This window comes from Rhipicephalus microplus, unplaced genomic scaffold, assembly GCF_043290135.1.
Source record: "Rhipicephalus microplus isolate Deutch F79 unplaced genomic scaffold, USDA_Rmic scaffold_14, whole genome shotgun sequence".
In the NCBI taxonomy this organism is placed as follows: Eukaryota; Metazoa; Arthropoda; class Arachnida; order Ixodida; family Ixodidae; genus Rhipicephalus; species Rhipicephalus microplus.
The window spans coordinates 34,762,905-34,779,399 of NW_027464587.1; the positions used below are offsets into that span (position 1 = coordinate 34,762,905).

Sequence of the window (16,495 nt, forward strand, 5' to 3'; positions counted from 1 at the left end):
CTGGCAGTGAGTTTTTATCCACTTTGAAGACATATTTACACTGCACAAAGAAGATATGGCATTATACACACATAACATGCACACATTGCACCTCGTATCAATATGCACACACTGCGCTTTGTGTGTGTGTCTTCTATGAGTCTAACATGTCTTTCTTGTGCAGTTTAAACATGTCTTCAAAATCGATTGACAACATGCATTACTTAACTTATATATCTTGCCTAGGGCTTTTTTTGGGATGTCTGCCTTTGTGTACATAAATCATGAAAACGAATGAAAATATACTAGTTGTTATTCAGAGCCCTGTGTTTGTGCTGTACTTGGTACGTGCCTGTACGTTAAAAAAGCAGGATTACTCAATATGTACAACCAAATATTATGCCCTTATTGACAACAAACATGCTGTTGAAAGCTGGTTTGAGGACCTATCGCATGCTTTTGATTAATGGTCTAGAAAAGTAACAAATGCGCGAAGAGGCCACCCGTTTTAGGAGGGATTACACTAAATAAGTGCTTCCATTATACCAAGAATGTGCCCCCAGAAATGCGGCGGGACCGGTGCCAAACCATTCTAAACTGGAAGATCTTAAAGAAGAAAGTCTGCTACAAAAACAGAACAGCTCGACTCTATGCGAGAGCACGTTGGACGACGAAGTTGAGATTGCAGCAAATCCTACCCGCGACCTTCTATTTTTTTGTTTTGCATTACTTTCCATCGTTCTCACAAAGACGGCTACAGCATCAAGAAGATTTTGCCCTTACCGGGCCCATTCCGAGAAGACACGACCGGAAGAAGGGTCCGATTTTGGGACTTCGGCCATGGCCCAGCCATGCCATGCAAGCGATTAGGACAAACGCCTCATCCATCCCACATGCCATCAAAACGACCAGACTAACGAACGGGCGAACGTAACTGTGGCGACACCAATGAACCTACAACCGATGACGACGCATCCACAATACTGGGACTCGGCGAGAAGGTAGACGATTGGTCTGACATGGAGGGGAACAACTTCAAGATGGAAAGCCACTGCAAAAGCAGAGCTGTGGGTATTCCAGTGATTATATCACCTGTAGACCGCTAAAAGGACTTAAGACAGGTGAACCCTATTGCTTTACATTCTGCGGTGACATCAGTCATTGACGCTGAGCCAGTTCGGAGTTATTTCACTGCTCAAGGTTTGCTACTACTTGACGTGGCCACTGAAGAGCAAGTAAATGCGCTTTTCAAATGTGGCAAGCTGTGTGGTGTAGAAGTTAGTGCTCGTCTTTCTAATGCCTACCTGCAAAACACCTGCTTGATCAGAGGTGTTTCGAAGTGATACACAGAGGTCGATCTTCACGGATACACGAAACCCCGAGGCGTGATTCACGTCAGGAGGATTGTTAGAAGTTTCTTCTACGAATTAGTGGAAAGTTAGGCCCACGGACGCGGTGGTACTTGCGTTTACTCCAAACGCCGAGCGACCTCTGACTATTAACCTTGGCTTCACTCGACATGAAACTGCTGAATATACGGAGCCACCACCGAGGTGCTTTAAATGCTAACGTTTTGGTCACATGGCGAAATTCTGCAAAGGAGAGCTGCGATGCAAACGCTGTGGAGGTCCACATGACTTCAAAACTTGCAAGGCGGACTTTACATGCACTAACTGCAATAGTGACCATACCGCCAGTCATAGTGAGTGCCCATTCCGAGTGAGTGCGCTGCATAGACGAAAAGCCTTTTTACGGGGCCTAAACCAACTGAGCCGACTACTGCCCGGTCAGTTGCTCAATCACCTGAGGATTTTTCTCGATTGGTGAAAGAAAGAATATCAACTAGTCCAAAGAATTTACGTGAGGTGCAATCAGAAGAATGCTTCCTGAAAACACTGGGTAATGCGAGTCAAACAAAACAAGGGGCCATGCCAACCGAGTCTACTCAGAACATTTCTACACAAGCTACCTATGCCACAGTACAGAGACAAGAATTGGAGCAGAAGACAAAGGGACATGAAAAAAATATCCATGACACCGCGGAGATTGTTTGTGTTTTGTTTGCCGCTCTACATTCTCACCTAGCAACAATGCCACTAGGTACAGCGAAGACCAAGCTGCAGGCTGTGCTGGGTCTAGAATCAGTGCTGGTTGGTCGTTTCGGGCACAACCAGCAGTAGGATGCCGAAGGCCAAGCCTCATTGCACGTTAAATCACCAAAAAGTGCCTTTCATAATGCAGTGGAATTGTGCCGGTATTGTTTCTCGCATGAATGAACTACACCTGTTTTTGAGAGAATATCAAATTCCAATCTTGGCTCTGTCGAAGGCCGGATCACCGAGACAAAGATCAATTACTGGATACGTCACTCACAAAAACCCCACCATAATGACTTTCCCAAATGGAAACGCCGCTGTGTATATACGAAGAGAGATACCACACGTAGCACTCAATGTGGCGGACTTGTGCACAGATGTTATAGAAGTTTGTGCAATCATGGCACAGATAGGAAACCGCAAAGTTAGCATTGCATCGGTGTATGCGTCTCCTCACAAGAAAATTTCCATCGAAAAGTTTTTGGAAGACCTGTGTCATCGTTGCCCAGCTCCGCGCATCACATGTCATGGGGTGACAAGAGTTCGGATGCACATGGACGTTGCCTGGGAAAGGCTATTGATAAGCTAGACTTACGCATTGCAAATGATGGCAATGTAAAATTTTTTAGGCCCCCAGCTTGTACAAGTATTATTGACTTGATGCTGCATTCAAGTGACATTCAACTCACGTGTTGCACAGCTTCAGGCAGAATGGGCAGTGATCATTTCCCTATATTGATCAATGTTGCTGGCTACCATTTGACGCTAGCTAAATCCTGCAAAGTAACTTATTGGGATCGCTAATGAGAGCATCTAGATCACCGATCAGGGGATATGTTTAGGATATGCTGGCGAGCAAAGTGGCTGCAACCACTATACTCAAGCTGCCTGCACATTTTCCAGCCCCAGACTTAAAGCTCCGTAATTTGTGTGCGGCCAGAAGAAGGGCAGAGAAAAGGCTTATGTGAAGAAATGGTGAACCTGCTAGCAAAACTCACTTCAACAGACTTAATGCAACAATACGGAAATACAGCAACAAACTTCGGAAAAAACAATGGGCAACGTTTTGTGAGAGTTTAAGTGTATTTACTCCACTGTCAAGGATATGGCGAGTAGTAAATAGGGTTGGAATCTCGCCCGAGCCTTTGAGAACGTTTATTGCCCTCGCGTTATTCAAGGATACATCAATACTGTCTCTAGCCGATGAATTTGCTGACGTGTATGTAATTGGAAGAGAAAGTAAACCACCTTACTCACTTCCACCTCATTCTACATCTGCCATCGAGGCACCTTTCATGCTGCGGGAACTTACGTCAGCCGTAAGTTGTCTCCGTCTACGCTGTGCTCCTGGACCTGATGAAATTACAAACTAAATGATCTTAAATCTGCCTGAAGAAGTGAAGAGCAGACTTCTGATGCATTTCAACTATGTTTGGGAGTCGGAAAACATTCCTCAAGCCTAGAAAAGGGCCTGGGTCGTACCAGTGCTGAAGCCAGGTAAAGACAGAACAGATCTGGCATCATACAAACTAGTATCACTAACTTTGTGCGTAACGAAGATGATGGAGAATCTGGCCCGTGTTCGGCTGACATGGTGGACAGAGAATCACAAGGCTCTTCCAGCATGTATGACTGGGTTTCGGCAACGGTTGAGTGCACAGGACATCATCTTGGACTTCGTGAGTCACATAGAACACCAACGAGCATACGGCAACTCTGGCAATATTCCAGGACGTTTCAAAAGCATACGACTACGTGTTCCAAGGTGCGATAATTTGTGGTTTTGCATCTATGGGAATAATGGGGCACCTTTTACGCTTTGTTCGGGAGTTTTTTAGTGATCGCTCGATGCAGGTGATGTTAGGGACAGTGCTCAGTAGCTCAAGGAAAGTCACCAGAGGAGTGCCACAGGGCAGTGTCCTGTCTCCAAGGTTGTTCAATGTGGCTATGGCTGGTTTACCTAATGCTTTCAAGAATGTGAGCAAGGCAGTACAAATATCAATTTATGCCGATGACATATGCATCTGGCTGTCTGGATATCAGCATAAGCGATTGGAAATGATTGGCCAAAGAGTTCTACTCTCCGCACAAACCTATCTTGAATCTATTGGACAAACAATATCAGCTGAAAAGTCTCAATTCATGCTATTCCCAGGTATGCGAAAAGGAGAAACAAGGATGAAAATATTACTTCCTGATGCATCAATTAAACAAGTTAAGCACATGAGATTCCTTGGAGTCACACTAGACACCAGGATGAATTGGTGACAGGCAGTAGACAAGACAATGTCAGCACTGTCACCCCGTGTAAACGTTCTTCGAAGGATGGCAGGAACAAGCTGGGGGAGCCACCCAACATCAATGATAAAGTTACACGAGGCAGTAATTGTCAATCGCGTGCTTTTCCAATTGCCTCTAATCTCTCCGAGTGAGTCACAGTACGAATGGCTAGAAAAACTTTATCGTAAAGGCCTCAGAGTTGCTTTGGGAGTGCCAAAGTTTGCAGCGAGCGTAAAGGTGCTTCATTTATTTATTTATTTATTTATTTAATATACCTCAAAGGCCACCCAACAGGGGGCTTTACATGAGGGTGTGGGCAAACAATATAGGGTTAATAAAACAATGATTCTATGGCATTTTTAAATCTATCCGTGTTGCTATGATGGATGACACTTGGAGGAAGATCGTTCCAGTCCCTGGCTGCTTGAGCGAAGAAGGAGTGATGGTGGGCTGTGGTACATGCAGGAGGTGGGTACACGGCCTTGTGGTGGCTTGTGCGGGCTGAAGTACGATGAGCTGATTGAATGGGACAGTTGTAATGAAACGTATGATACATTTTGTGATACAAGGATAGTCTGGAAACCTTACGGCGTAGGTCAAGGTTAGGTAGATCTGCTATTCTTTTAAGGGTGGTAACACTGGTATGATACGAGTAATCTGAGTAGATGAATCTAACTGCTCGGTTTTGAATTAGTTCGATGGACTTACTTAGGTTAATTTGGAATGGGTCCCAAATGGCGGATGCGTACTCTAGTTTTGGGCGAATTAGTGTTTTGTAGGCTAGTAATTTGACTGATGGAGGGGCAAGATGCAAGTTACGACGAAGGTAACCGAGAGCTCTGTTAGCATTGTTAACTATTTTACTTACGTGAAAAGACCAGTTTAGATTCTGTGAAATGTTAACACCGAGATATTTAATGGAACTTAGGGAAGAAACTATGGAGCCATTAATATTATAGTTAGTGGTGGGTAAGTTTTGGCGTCTGTGAAATGAAATAAGTGCAGTTTTATTAGTATTTAATACCATGAGCCATTTGCGACACCACTCGTCCAGCTTTAGTAGGTCCTGCTGGAGAGTAATTGTATCTGAAACGTTAGTAATAGGTCGGTAGATTACACAGTCGTCGGCAAAGAGGCGGATGTTAGATGAAATGTTATCGGGTAAATCATTGATGTAAATTAAGAAGAGGAGGGGTCCTAGAACTGTACCTTGTGGCACACCGGAGATTACGTTGGAAAGGGAAGAGGGCGTATCGTTAGCTTCAACAAATTGCTGACGGTTAGTGAGGAAGTCCTGAATCCAATTATAGACAAGTTGGTTAAGGCTTAATTGGGAGAGTTTTAGTAGTAGGCGGTTGTGGGGAACTTTGTCAAAGGCTTTCTCAAAGTCAATAAAAAGGGCGTCAACTGGTATGTTAAGGTCTACACTAGCGCTTAAGTCATGGATGAATAGTGCAAGCTGAGTATCGCATGAGAGTCCCCTTTGGAATCCATGTTGGTTAGGGTGAAAAAATTTAACTGAGGTAAGGAAGTTAGCGATTTGTGAATGAATTATATGTTCCATTATTTTTGAACAGACGCTGGTTAAGGAAATTGGCCGGTAACTAGATGAACCAGGCTTAGGAACCGGAACGATCTTACCCACTTTCCAGTCGTGAGGAACGATGCCGGATGAGAGTGATTGCTGAAAAATATAGGAAAGAATGACACTGGTGATTTCTTTGGTGTTTTTGAGCACCTTAGCATTTATACCATCGATGCCGCAGGATGATGTAAGTTTTAATGACTCGATAATTTTCTGGATGCCCTGAGGTGAAAAAATGACGTCCGGCATGGTAGGGTATGTTGGAAATTGTTTGAACCTCCCGCGCGAATAGCGCGCGCACCAAGAGACGGAGAACGACGAGGAAGAGGAAGAGACCAGCCGAAATAGAACACGCTCTTTTACCATGGATGCTGGCGTTTGCGTCTCCTTCATTTGGTGCCTTTAAACTCCGAAGCGTGGTTTTCCCACATCGATTTTGGTGCCGACGACCCGGGAATCAAGCCTACAACGACCCGAGCCTTTCATTCCTGGTGTGGGTGAGCTGCGCTGCGAGCTAGACCGACATGGAGCGAGCGAAGAGCAAGCGGGCCTCGCGGCGATCGATGAACACGAGAATCATCAACGAGGTCAACCAGGTGCTCCAGTCCAATGAGTTCGAGCTTTCTGGACTTCGAATGCTGCACGGCCGCCTACGCGCCAGCAACGTGGAACTTAAAGCCTTGAACAACGAGGTTGAAACCCTGATCACTGACGACCTGGCGGCAGACGACTATGAGGTGGTCATGCAATACGATGACGCCGCTAACAGTACTCTGGCGTTGCTCGAGCACCACATTGAAGTTCTGAAGACTTCTGCTACGCCGGCGTCGTCTACAACTCCAGCCATGGGCGCAAGGACCTGTGAGGGTGCACCGAGCGAGCATGAACGACTTCCACAACGTGAGTTCGGCGCACGACTTCCCAAGCTGGAGCTTCTTCGTTTCGATGGAAACGTGATCAAGTGGCAACCCTTTTGGGATATGTTCCTGCACTCCGTGCACGAGAACCCAAGGCTGTCCAACACAGACCGGTTTCACTACTTGGCCTCACTTCTAGATGGACCTGCAGCTCAGGCCGTCGCCGGTATTCAGGTGACAGATTCTTGTTACGATGACGCGCTGGAAATTTTGAAACGTCGGTTTGGAAACAAGAAAGTCATTGAGCAGAAGTACTTAGGAAATTTGCGCACGCTCAAACCAGTGAAATTAGCGAGTGATGTCACTGCTCTGCGCAAGCTTTTCGACACAGTTCAACTAAACAGGAGGGGACTGCGTAGTCTTGGAATCACGGAGTCATCCTACGCGGCTATGCTGAATGAAGTTCTGCTCAAAGTCATACCAGCTGACATTGTCGTAGAATACTTCAAAAAAGAAAGTATGGAGAACACGACGGAAACGAGCCAGGCTTCATCTGATCAGGAACTTGAGCAGCTGATGAAATTTCTCCGCATCGAAGTTGAATGTCGAGAAAAGAGTTCTTTAGTGAACAATTTGCCAACGACATCGAACAACAGCGTACCTGTATTAAATAGATCATTCAAGAAGCAGTCCGCGACTCCTACAGCATCCGTTCTTCAAAACAAGACACTATCTTCCCCCTCGTCCTGTTTTTTCTGCGCTGCTACCGATCACAAGACAGAGGACTGCACGAGTGACATGACTCTGGCCGAGAAGCGCAACAAACTTGTAACAGACGGTCGATGCTTCCGGTGCACGTCAAAAGGACATCTGGTCCGCAATTGCCGGCGGAGAGTGCACTGCCAAGCATGCAAGCGCAGACACGCCTCCTCGATGTGCAATGCTAGTAGTTCTGAAACACCATCAGTGACTAATGCTCAGAAGAAACCGAATGCTACGGTGCAAGTTTCCACTCAGAGAGCTTCAGTTCCCCGACTCATCAATGATGTTCTTCTCCAGACTTTTCGAGCTTGGGTAACGACTTCATCTCATTGTTGCTATATACGCGGTGTTCTCGACAACGGAAGCCAGCGAACGTTCGTCACTGAGAGCGTCGCTTCCAAGCTAAGTCTACCTGCTGTTGCCGAGACCGAACTCGCCATCAGTGCGTTTGGTAGAGCGAGCGACCCAACCCGACGATTCAAAATGGTCAAGATCACGCTCCGCAGTCAGCACGACGACCTAACCATTGACATTGAGGCCATAGTGGTGCCCTTTATTTGCGAGGAGATGATTGAAGCACCAAGGCAGAGTCGTCTTCTTCAAGCCATCGCAGTGGAGGGGAAACATCTGGCTGACGCAGTCGTTTACCCGAGTGTAGATTGTGAGCCAGGTGTGAGTGTCCTCATTGGATCGGACCAGCTTTGGAAGTTGATGCCCAACACGAGTGAAGTGAGGTGGGATGAAGAAAACCCTGCCTTACTCGCCATTAACACAAAGATGGGCTGGACTCTCCAAGGCCCCTTATCTGGTGGTGGAAGCACGAGTAACAAAGCAAGCACCCAAGTATGTGTTCTTCGAACAGGTTCCCACGAAGACGACCAGATCGCCTTCCCATTACAAAGATTTTGGGACCTCGATGCTATCGGAATTGCCGACACGCCGACGTCTCAGTGCAACGCAGATATTTTGGAAGAATTCAACAACACTACCAGGCTTCGGAAAGGACGCTATGAAGTTGCGTTGCCATGGAAATCACCTCTCGTCGACATGGCCGACAATCGCAAAGTAGCCCTTTCGAGGCTCCATGGACTCGTCAAGCGGCTGTCACCAAACGACGAAGCCATGAGAGCCTACGATAAGGCTATCAGGCAGTATGAGGTGGACGGTCATGCTGAAAAAGTTGAAGATGCCCCTTATTGTACACAGCACCTATACTACATGCCGCATCGAGAGGTAATCCGCGAAACATCTACGACGACGAGACTTCGCGTAGTCTTCGACGCATCATCGCATGCATCAGGAGCTTGTTCTCTCAACGAACAACTCGAAAAAGGTCCTAATCTGAATGCTGACCTTTTCAAGGTTTTGATCCGGTTTCGCCTTTTCGCCATCGGAATTACAGCAAACGTGCAGAAGGCGTTTCTACAAATCAGCATTCGAGAAGAAGACAGAGATGCTCTTCGTTTCTTGTGGTTTGAAGGGCTACCAATGTCAGGCAGACCACTGCCAAAAATACAAGAAATGCGAATGACCAGAGTTCCATTCGGCACCTCCGCAAGCCCTTTCCTATTATCTGCAACGTTGAAATACCATTTCGATCACGTTGAACAAATTTACCAAGTAACGGCCGCAAAACTGAAGGCAAGCTTCTACGTCGATGACCTAGTTTTCGGAGCTTCAACGACAAAAGAAGCGCTACAACTCTACGAAGAGACGAAGGCCATAATGGAGCTGGCCGGAATGAAAATGCAGAAGTGGTCAACAAACTGCGACCTGTTAAGAGAGAAGCTCAAGCAAGCAGGAGAGACGTCAGCTGAGCAGGTCACACAATCTAAGGTTCTTGGGCTATCCTGGAACTACACCGACGACACCATTTCGGTGAAAATTGACGCTGTGACGAAAGTCTTAAAAGCGGGACTTTGTACCAAGCGAACTGTGCTTCAGGCTTCATCACGAATTTTCGACCCCTTGGGACTGCTAGCACCGTTCACCATTCGAGTTAAAATACTTTTTCAGAAGATATGGATGCAAGGACTCGATTGGGAAAGCGTTCTCCCCGAGACATTGAAGATCGAGTGGGACAAGTGGACTGTCGAACTTCAAGACCTCAAAGACTTTAGAACCAAGAGGTATCAACTAGACAACAGCAGCCCTGATAAAAGCACTCACCAGCTGCATATATTCACGGACGCTAGCCCGTGTGCCTACGGAGTAGTGGCATACATACGAGTGGAAGACAGTACCGGAGCGGTTCGACTCCAGCAGCTGCTCGCCAAGTCTCGGGTCGCTCCAATCAAGGGTCTCACTTTACCACGCCTGGAACTCGTCGCTGCGGTTCTTGGAGCTCGACTTCTTAAGCTACTTGTGGATACTTTGCCACACACAAATATAGAATACTTCTGCTGGACCGACTCCCAAGTTTGCTTGAGTTGGATCAAGTCTACAGCCACCAAGTGGAAGCCCTTCGTTTGTAACAGGGTAATTGAGATCCAAGGGCTCACAGACCCGAGTCGCTGGAGACATTGCTCTGGAAAGACAAACCCAGCCGACTTAGTTACAAGAGGGATATCAGCGCATCACCTTTGTACTAGCGATTTATGGTGGCATGGGCCTGACTGGCTATCTGGTACCCAAGAAACGTGGCCGGCAAGTGAAGCTGGTCCTCATGAGTCAACGGATGAACTATGTAGATCAAACGACGAAGACACAACAGTTTTGGCTTGTCAATGCTCGCAAGCAGAGCCACTTTTCGAGCTCGACAAGTACAGCAGCTGGATACGAGTTGTTAGAATCACAGCTTGGATTCGAAGATTTATTCACAATTGTCGAGTGCACACCAGTCGTCGTCTGATGGGCCCACTCACTGCCCCTGAGATAAAAGAAGGCGAGTTTACATGGATGAAGAATGCACAAGCGGAAGCCTTTAGTATAGAACTCGCCTCATTGTTAAAAAACCAACCATTAGCTAAGGCATCCCGAATTCGTAATCTGCATCCATTCCTGGACAATGATGGGATTTTAAGAATCAAGACCCGGCTTGACAACGTAAAAACATCAGAATACGTGAGGTGCCCGATTCTACTACCAGCTGACCACCGCTGCACATACCTCATCATCGACCGCACGCACCGGCGCCTGCTGCACAGTGGTGTAAACGATACCCTTTCAGAGCTACGCGAGTGTTTTTGGGTGATTAAGGGCCGCCAGTGTGTGAAAAAAGTGCTCTCTAGGTGCAAAGTGTGTGCTAGATTCAAGCTCCAACCTGCAACAGCCCCTACCGCACCACTGCCGACCGACAGGGTTAAGAGATCACACCCTTTTCAAGTTGTGGGTGTTGACTTTGCTGGTCCCGTTTTTGTGAAAGGAACCAGTCCCGTGAAGGCCTATATCGTTATTTTTACGTGTGCCGTCGTTCGGGCGATCCATTTGGAGTTGTGCTCCGATATGACGGCGGGGTCATTTTTAATGGCTTTCCGTCGGTTTGTGTCGCGACGCGGCTTGCCTAGTGTTATTTATTCCGACAATGCTCTAGCTTTTCATGCTGCCAGTCGCGACTTAAAAGTGATGTACAGAGCTTTGAGAGACTTCCAAGTACAGGACTTTTGCTCTAATAACCACATTACCTGGAAATTCATTGCAGAACGTAGTCCTTGGTGGGGTGGATTTTGGGAGAGGATGATTCGCACTGTTAAAAGCTGCCTACGGAAAATTCTAGGGAAAGGTTGCTTTGATTTCGAGCAGCTTGTGACCATTCTTGCCGAAGTAGAAAATGTAGTGAATTCTAGGCCATTAACGTACCTCTCCGCTGACGCTACCGATCCAGCTGTACTTACACCTTCGCACTTTCTAACCGGTAGGAAGTCTACTACACTGCCTAGTGCTAATACTGCTGAAACGTCGGGAACTCGCTCCGATACTTTAAAGCATTGGAAGTACAGGCAGCAAATAGTGGCTGATTTTTGGAAGCGTTGGTATAAAGACTACCTCTTGTGCTTGAGGAGTGCACACATTAGGCGAGTACAGCCTTGCAACCAGCTTAAGGTTAACGATGTAGTCGTCATTAAGGAAGACAAGGTGCCCATAACTTTTTGGAAAGTTGGTAGAGTTACTGACGTGTACTTATCAAGTGATAATCACGTTAGAGCCTGCAAGATTGTCTTGGCAGGAGGTACGGAAGTTACGAGGCCAGTACAACTTTTATGCCCGTTGGAGCTGGGCGATTGAACTTTCGGGCGCGGAGGATGTTGGAAATTGTTTGAACCTCCCGCGCGAATAGCGCGCGCACCAAGAGACGGAGAACGACGAGGAAGAGGAAGAGACCAGCCGAAATAGAACACGCTCTTTTACCATGGATGCTGGCGTTTGCGTCTCCTTCATTTGGTGCCTTTAAACTCCGAAGCGTGGTTTTCCCACAGGGTAGTTGTGGGGGGAGACATCAGGGAGGTTTTCAATCGGTTCTCTGGTGAAAACGGAAGAAAAGGTATGGTTTAGTTCTTCTGCTACTGCATTATTCGCGATAGGCTGTCCAGTTGGATCCATTATTGATATGCATTTGTTTTCGTTTCGCGGGTTAATCACTCTCCAAAATTGTTTTGGGTTAGTGCGGAGTAAGTTGGGCAAGGTGGTATTATTAAACAGCCGCTTCGCTTTATCGATGGCAGAGCAGAATAGTTTCGTGGTAGTCTGGTATTTTTGCCACGCCACAGGATTGTTGCTGTTTTTTGCGGCGCGAAATTGTCGTTTCTTTTTGTTTTTGAGCCTCTTGAGTTCAGGATTAAACCAGCGGGATGTGCTACGTTCACCAATCGTAATTGTTGGAATGTAAGTACTAATAAGCTCATGCATTTTAGATTTAAACATTAACCAATTTTCAGTGACAGATCGTTTGTTAAAATCTTTAACTACAAACTGACAGAATTTTGTTAGTTCTTTATTGAAATTATTATAATCACCCTTATCGTATAAGGTAAGCTTTTTCCTTGTTTTGTCTGGGCGCTTCAGCCTACATTGGAATGTGCCATGAATGACCTTATGGTCGCTGATTTCGTCGAGGTACGAAAGCGAAGTGATTCTATCAGGATGGGTTGTTAGTACTAGATCAAGTATATTGGCTGAGTGTTTAGATTGCCTCGTTGCTGCATTAACAATTTGAGTTAAAGCGAATGTTAAACATGTATCGACGAAGTTGCTTTCAATGTTTTGTTTCGATGTGACAAGGACGAGGTCAGACCAATCTATGTTCGGAAAATTAAAGTCGCCGAATAGGACAACTGGTGCATTAGGGAAATGAATCTTTAGTGATTGTAGCGCGTCATGAAACATTGGTATAAATGTACTGTCGGAATCAGGTGGGCGATAGCATGCACCTAAGACTACGTGGGGTTGAATGGCTTTACAGCACACAAACACCATTTCGAGTGAGGTTGGTATATTGATACGATAGCAGCCAAGGTCACGGTGAGTAGCAATGAGCACGCCACCACCACGCCTGCCATCTCGGTCGGTACGAAAAATATTGAAATCTGGATAAGAAGGGAATATTTCACCGCTGATGACAGACGAGTTTAACCACGTTTCGGTTAGCACTATAACGTTGGAATCTGAAGAGTCAATTAAACAGGACAAGATATCCCGCTTTGGTAGTACGCTCCTGATATTAGTAAAAAGAAACGATAAATAGTCCTTGGGACCGTAAGGGCAACCACTAGCTAACTGCTACGGCGTGCGAAGAACGACTTGTTGATTAACCGGGTCATACACGTAGGTGTTCTTCCCTGCTACAAGTTTGTTATGACGAAGGCTGCTGGGAAAAGTTTGAGTTTTTTTGAACTCGACCAGTTTTTTACGGGCTAGGCGTGTGGCTGGTGAAAAATCTTGCACAATGTTAACATTGGGATGCTTGTGATCTCTACTAGCAGTTAGTACCTTTTCCTTATCTTTGAAATGGGTGAATTTTACTAGAACTGGTCTAGTTTTATTCGGCGAAAAGGTACCGAGTCTGTGTGCGCGTTCTATGTCTTTCGGAGCAATAGTTAATTTGAGGTGCTCGCTTGAAAACCTGATAATCTTTTCCTCAGATTTTGTCCAACTTTCGTTAGACTCATCATCTATCCCGTAGAACACTAAGTTATTTCGCCGCGCTCTATCTTCGGCGTCATCAGTGCGTGCAGTCAGCTGCTCAATCTGATGCGCGTTTGCCTCTGCGAGTGCATGCACACTCTTCACGTCAGCTTTGATCGCCGTCAGCGATTGGCACTCCCCTTCAATTTTCGTAAGTCTCTCTTTTATGTCTTTCAGCATTTTATCGTTATCAGCCTGTTTATCTCGGATACCTTTGATTTCGCTAAGTAGTGCTGATTGGCCTGTTTTTAGTTCGCGCAAGGCTGCTAACACATCTGAATGGTCGTCACCGGCAGAGGCACGAGTGGCAGGCCCTGGGTTTAGTTCGACATCGCCAGACAGTTGCAGGAGACTCATGATGATATTCACACAGTCGCAAAGAATGGCAAACGCTGCATGTGGGCCCGGCAGCACTAAAAGACCACGGTAACGCGTGGGTTTAGTGAATAAGGAAAAGCGGTTTGTTACCTGCACAAAGGTAACTCGTCTTCCACCATTACGTCTTCACGCCTCTCAACGACAGCTGACATAGCTTTGCTGACTTGGCGAATCGAGCCAAGGATGAACACTACTCAGTCGCCTTCAGCGACACACGGAATCTCGAGCTTTCGTGGCCCTCAACACCCTTCGCCATCTTATCATCAATTTCCCCAAACAAAGACAACTTCGACAAGACCCACTTTGGTCACATGAGGATGTCGACTGTCAGGTGACGATTCCACGGATACACAGCAAGCGCTCCACACCCACAGCAGAAGTATGTTCTTTGGTACTTGAATATATTGAAGAAAAGTACGCCGATCATTTGAAAGTTTTCACCGATGGATCAGTCGACATAGTGCGTGAAGCATGTGCTGCAGCGTTTGTGATCCCGGATCTAAAGGCGTCCTGGGCAGCGCAACTCGAGTGCGCTGTTTCATCGACAGCATGTGAAAGGGTGGCAATTCAGGCAGCCCTGAAGAAACTGAAGCTTTGTAGGCAGCAAGAAGTCGTGCTGTTTTCGGACAGTAAGCCCGCTTTGCAGCGGCTAAAACATGGATTGCTTTTGGATCGATGCACTCAAAGATCGCTGAGAATCATTAAAGACCTGCATGGCATTGGTATAAACATTAGGTTTCAATGGATTCCATCACATGTGGGTATAGCGGGAAATGAGGCGGCCGACAGACTTGCCCGGAGTGCTCTGGAGCTTACACCACCGAAGAAAGCTCCCAAAGATAATCAGCGTATCTTACGAGAGGCTGTAAATAAGCATTTTCACTCGTTATGGCTGACGCCTCACCAGCCATGTGTGACACAAGGGCTATCAAGGGAAGAGGCCTGCTTGCTTCATCGCATCCGAACGGGATCAGCGCTTACACCAGCATGGCTCCACAAGATCAGACTCTCCGCGACGCCCTTGTGCTCAAAGTGCAAGGAAAACGGTGATATAGAACACTAACTGCTTAAATGTCGTGAGCTTAAGAAGAAAAGCCAAGGTTTATTTGAGGAACTGCAACAGTTAGGCTCACCATGTGACAGCGTGACTGATATTGTGTTTCCGCGTGGTTCCTCGATCTTCAGGAAACAGGTGTCGCGACTTCTCTTGAAATTTTCGATTGCTACAGACCTCGCATGTGACTGGTGATAAGTGAAAATTGTGTTTGGGGTATAGCGCAGCGAGATAGCGTACCGGCACAATAGTGCACGTGGAATAGTAAAAAGGCCGTCGTCTTATGCATGGTTACGTCGCACTATGCACGATTTTTATTTTAAAAGCCTGCTCGTGCTTAGTTAAAAACAAACAAAGGACATTGGCTACAATTAGCAAAGAGGAAACCGGGCGGGGCAATTGCCTGCAAATTATGCAAGGCTAGATCCGCCAGCTACCTACAACATCCTTAACCTTAACACGGTGTATTCACTGAATACGTGTGTACTTTTAAACTGCGACATTATTCATCCTGCGCAAACCCACAAGCAAACCCGGGTGGAAATGTCAAAGCCGAAAAGACAGGGTAGATAGCGTACTCCCTTTTAAACTGGGCATGCTTCCCTGGAATGCCGCGTTTCCATTCACACTTGCGTGAGGCGATGTCACTGCGAGGCGCACACTCACATACCTGTACAGCCCAACGACGCCACCGGTTCTGAGTGTTTTCCGGAAGGACTGGTACATGCTGCAGCTTTCGAAGCCCGCTTGAGCCTGCATTTTCGTTTTGATCGTGTCGAACGGATGACCGACGCAGACGTTGGTGACCCCATACAGGACGCCGACTGCATCGAAACACAAACACGCCGTTTACGCGGTGGTCACGGACGAACCTTCAGTTGGCGGTCGTATGTCTCTAAGAATAACAGAAAGCCAAACTGGTCGTCGAGTATTCATTCCAAAAGTCAGGTCGTGCAAACACGGACACGAGAAAGAAGCACGTCGACGTCTTGACTTCTCGTGGCCGTGTTTGCACGCCATGTGTTCTAGAATTACGTGTCCTACACTGTACATACGCACACAGTTGAAATTACGGCCTTCTCGACGGAGCCTAATACGTTTGATGCCACGCAAACGCACCGGCCACGGAGCAACGAATTCATTGGGCAAGCTCCCCTACATTTTAAAACGAGTCTGGAAAAACTCACCGCCAAGGCCGATGGCTCCTTCCTTGAACCAGTGAGTTCTCTCTTCGTTGTGTGTCATCGCGAAAATGTCGTGCAAATAAGCGCAGGATCTGACTTAGCAGCGGGAGATTCGTAAACGAGAATCGTGCACTTGTAGCTTGATATCGACGGACAGCCCCCTCGTCCACTGCCACCGGACACTCCTCGCTGCACGCAGT

The 16,495-nt window shown here is 46.8% G+C and overlaps 1 protein-coding gene across 2 annotated transcripts in view; it reads right to left on the minus strand.

Annotated features, from left to right (window-relative positions):
- The window catches only part of LOC119181426 (mitochondrial substrate carrier family protein S), a 103,032-nt gene extending 86,537 nt beyond the window's left edge, over positions 1 to 16,495 (minus strand). For both annotated transcript variants that reach the window (XM_075882963.1, XM_037432670.2), the window contains exons 1-2: positions 16,299 to 16,495; positions 15,782 to 15,935 (exon numbers count right to left, since the gene is read on the minus strand). In XM_075882963.1, the coding sequence (XP_075739078.1) occupies positions 15,782 to 15,935; positions 16,299 to 16,356 (212 nt within the window). In that variant the 5' untranslated portion in view covers positions 16,357 to 16,495. The remainder of the gene's footprint in view (positions 1 to 15,781; positions 15,936 to 16,298) is intronic.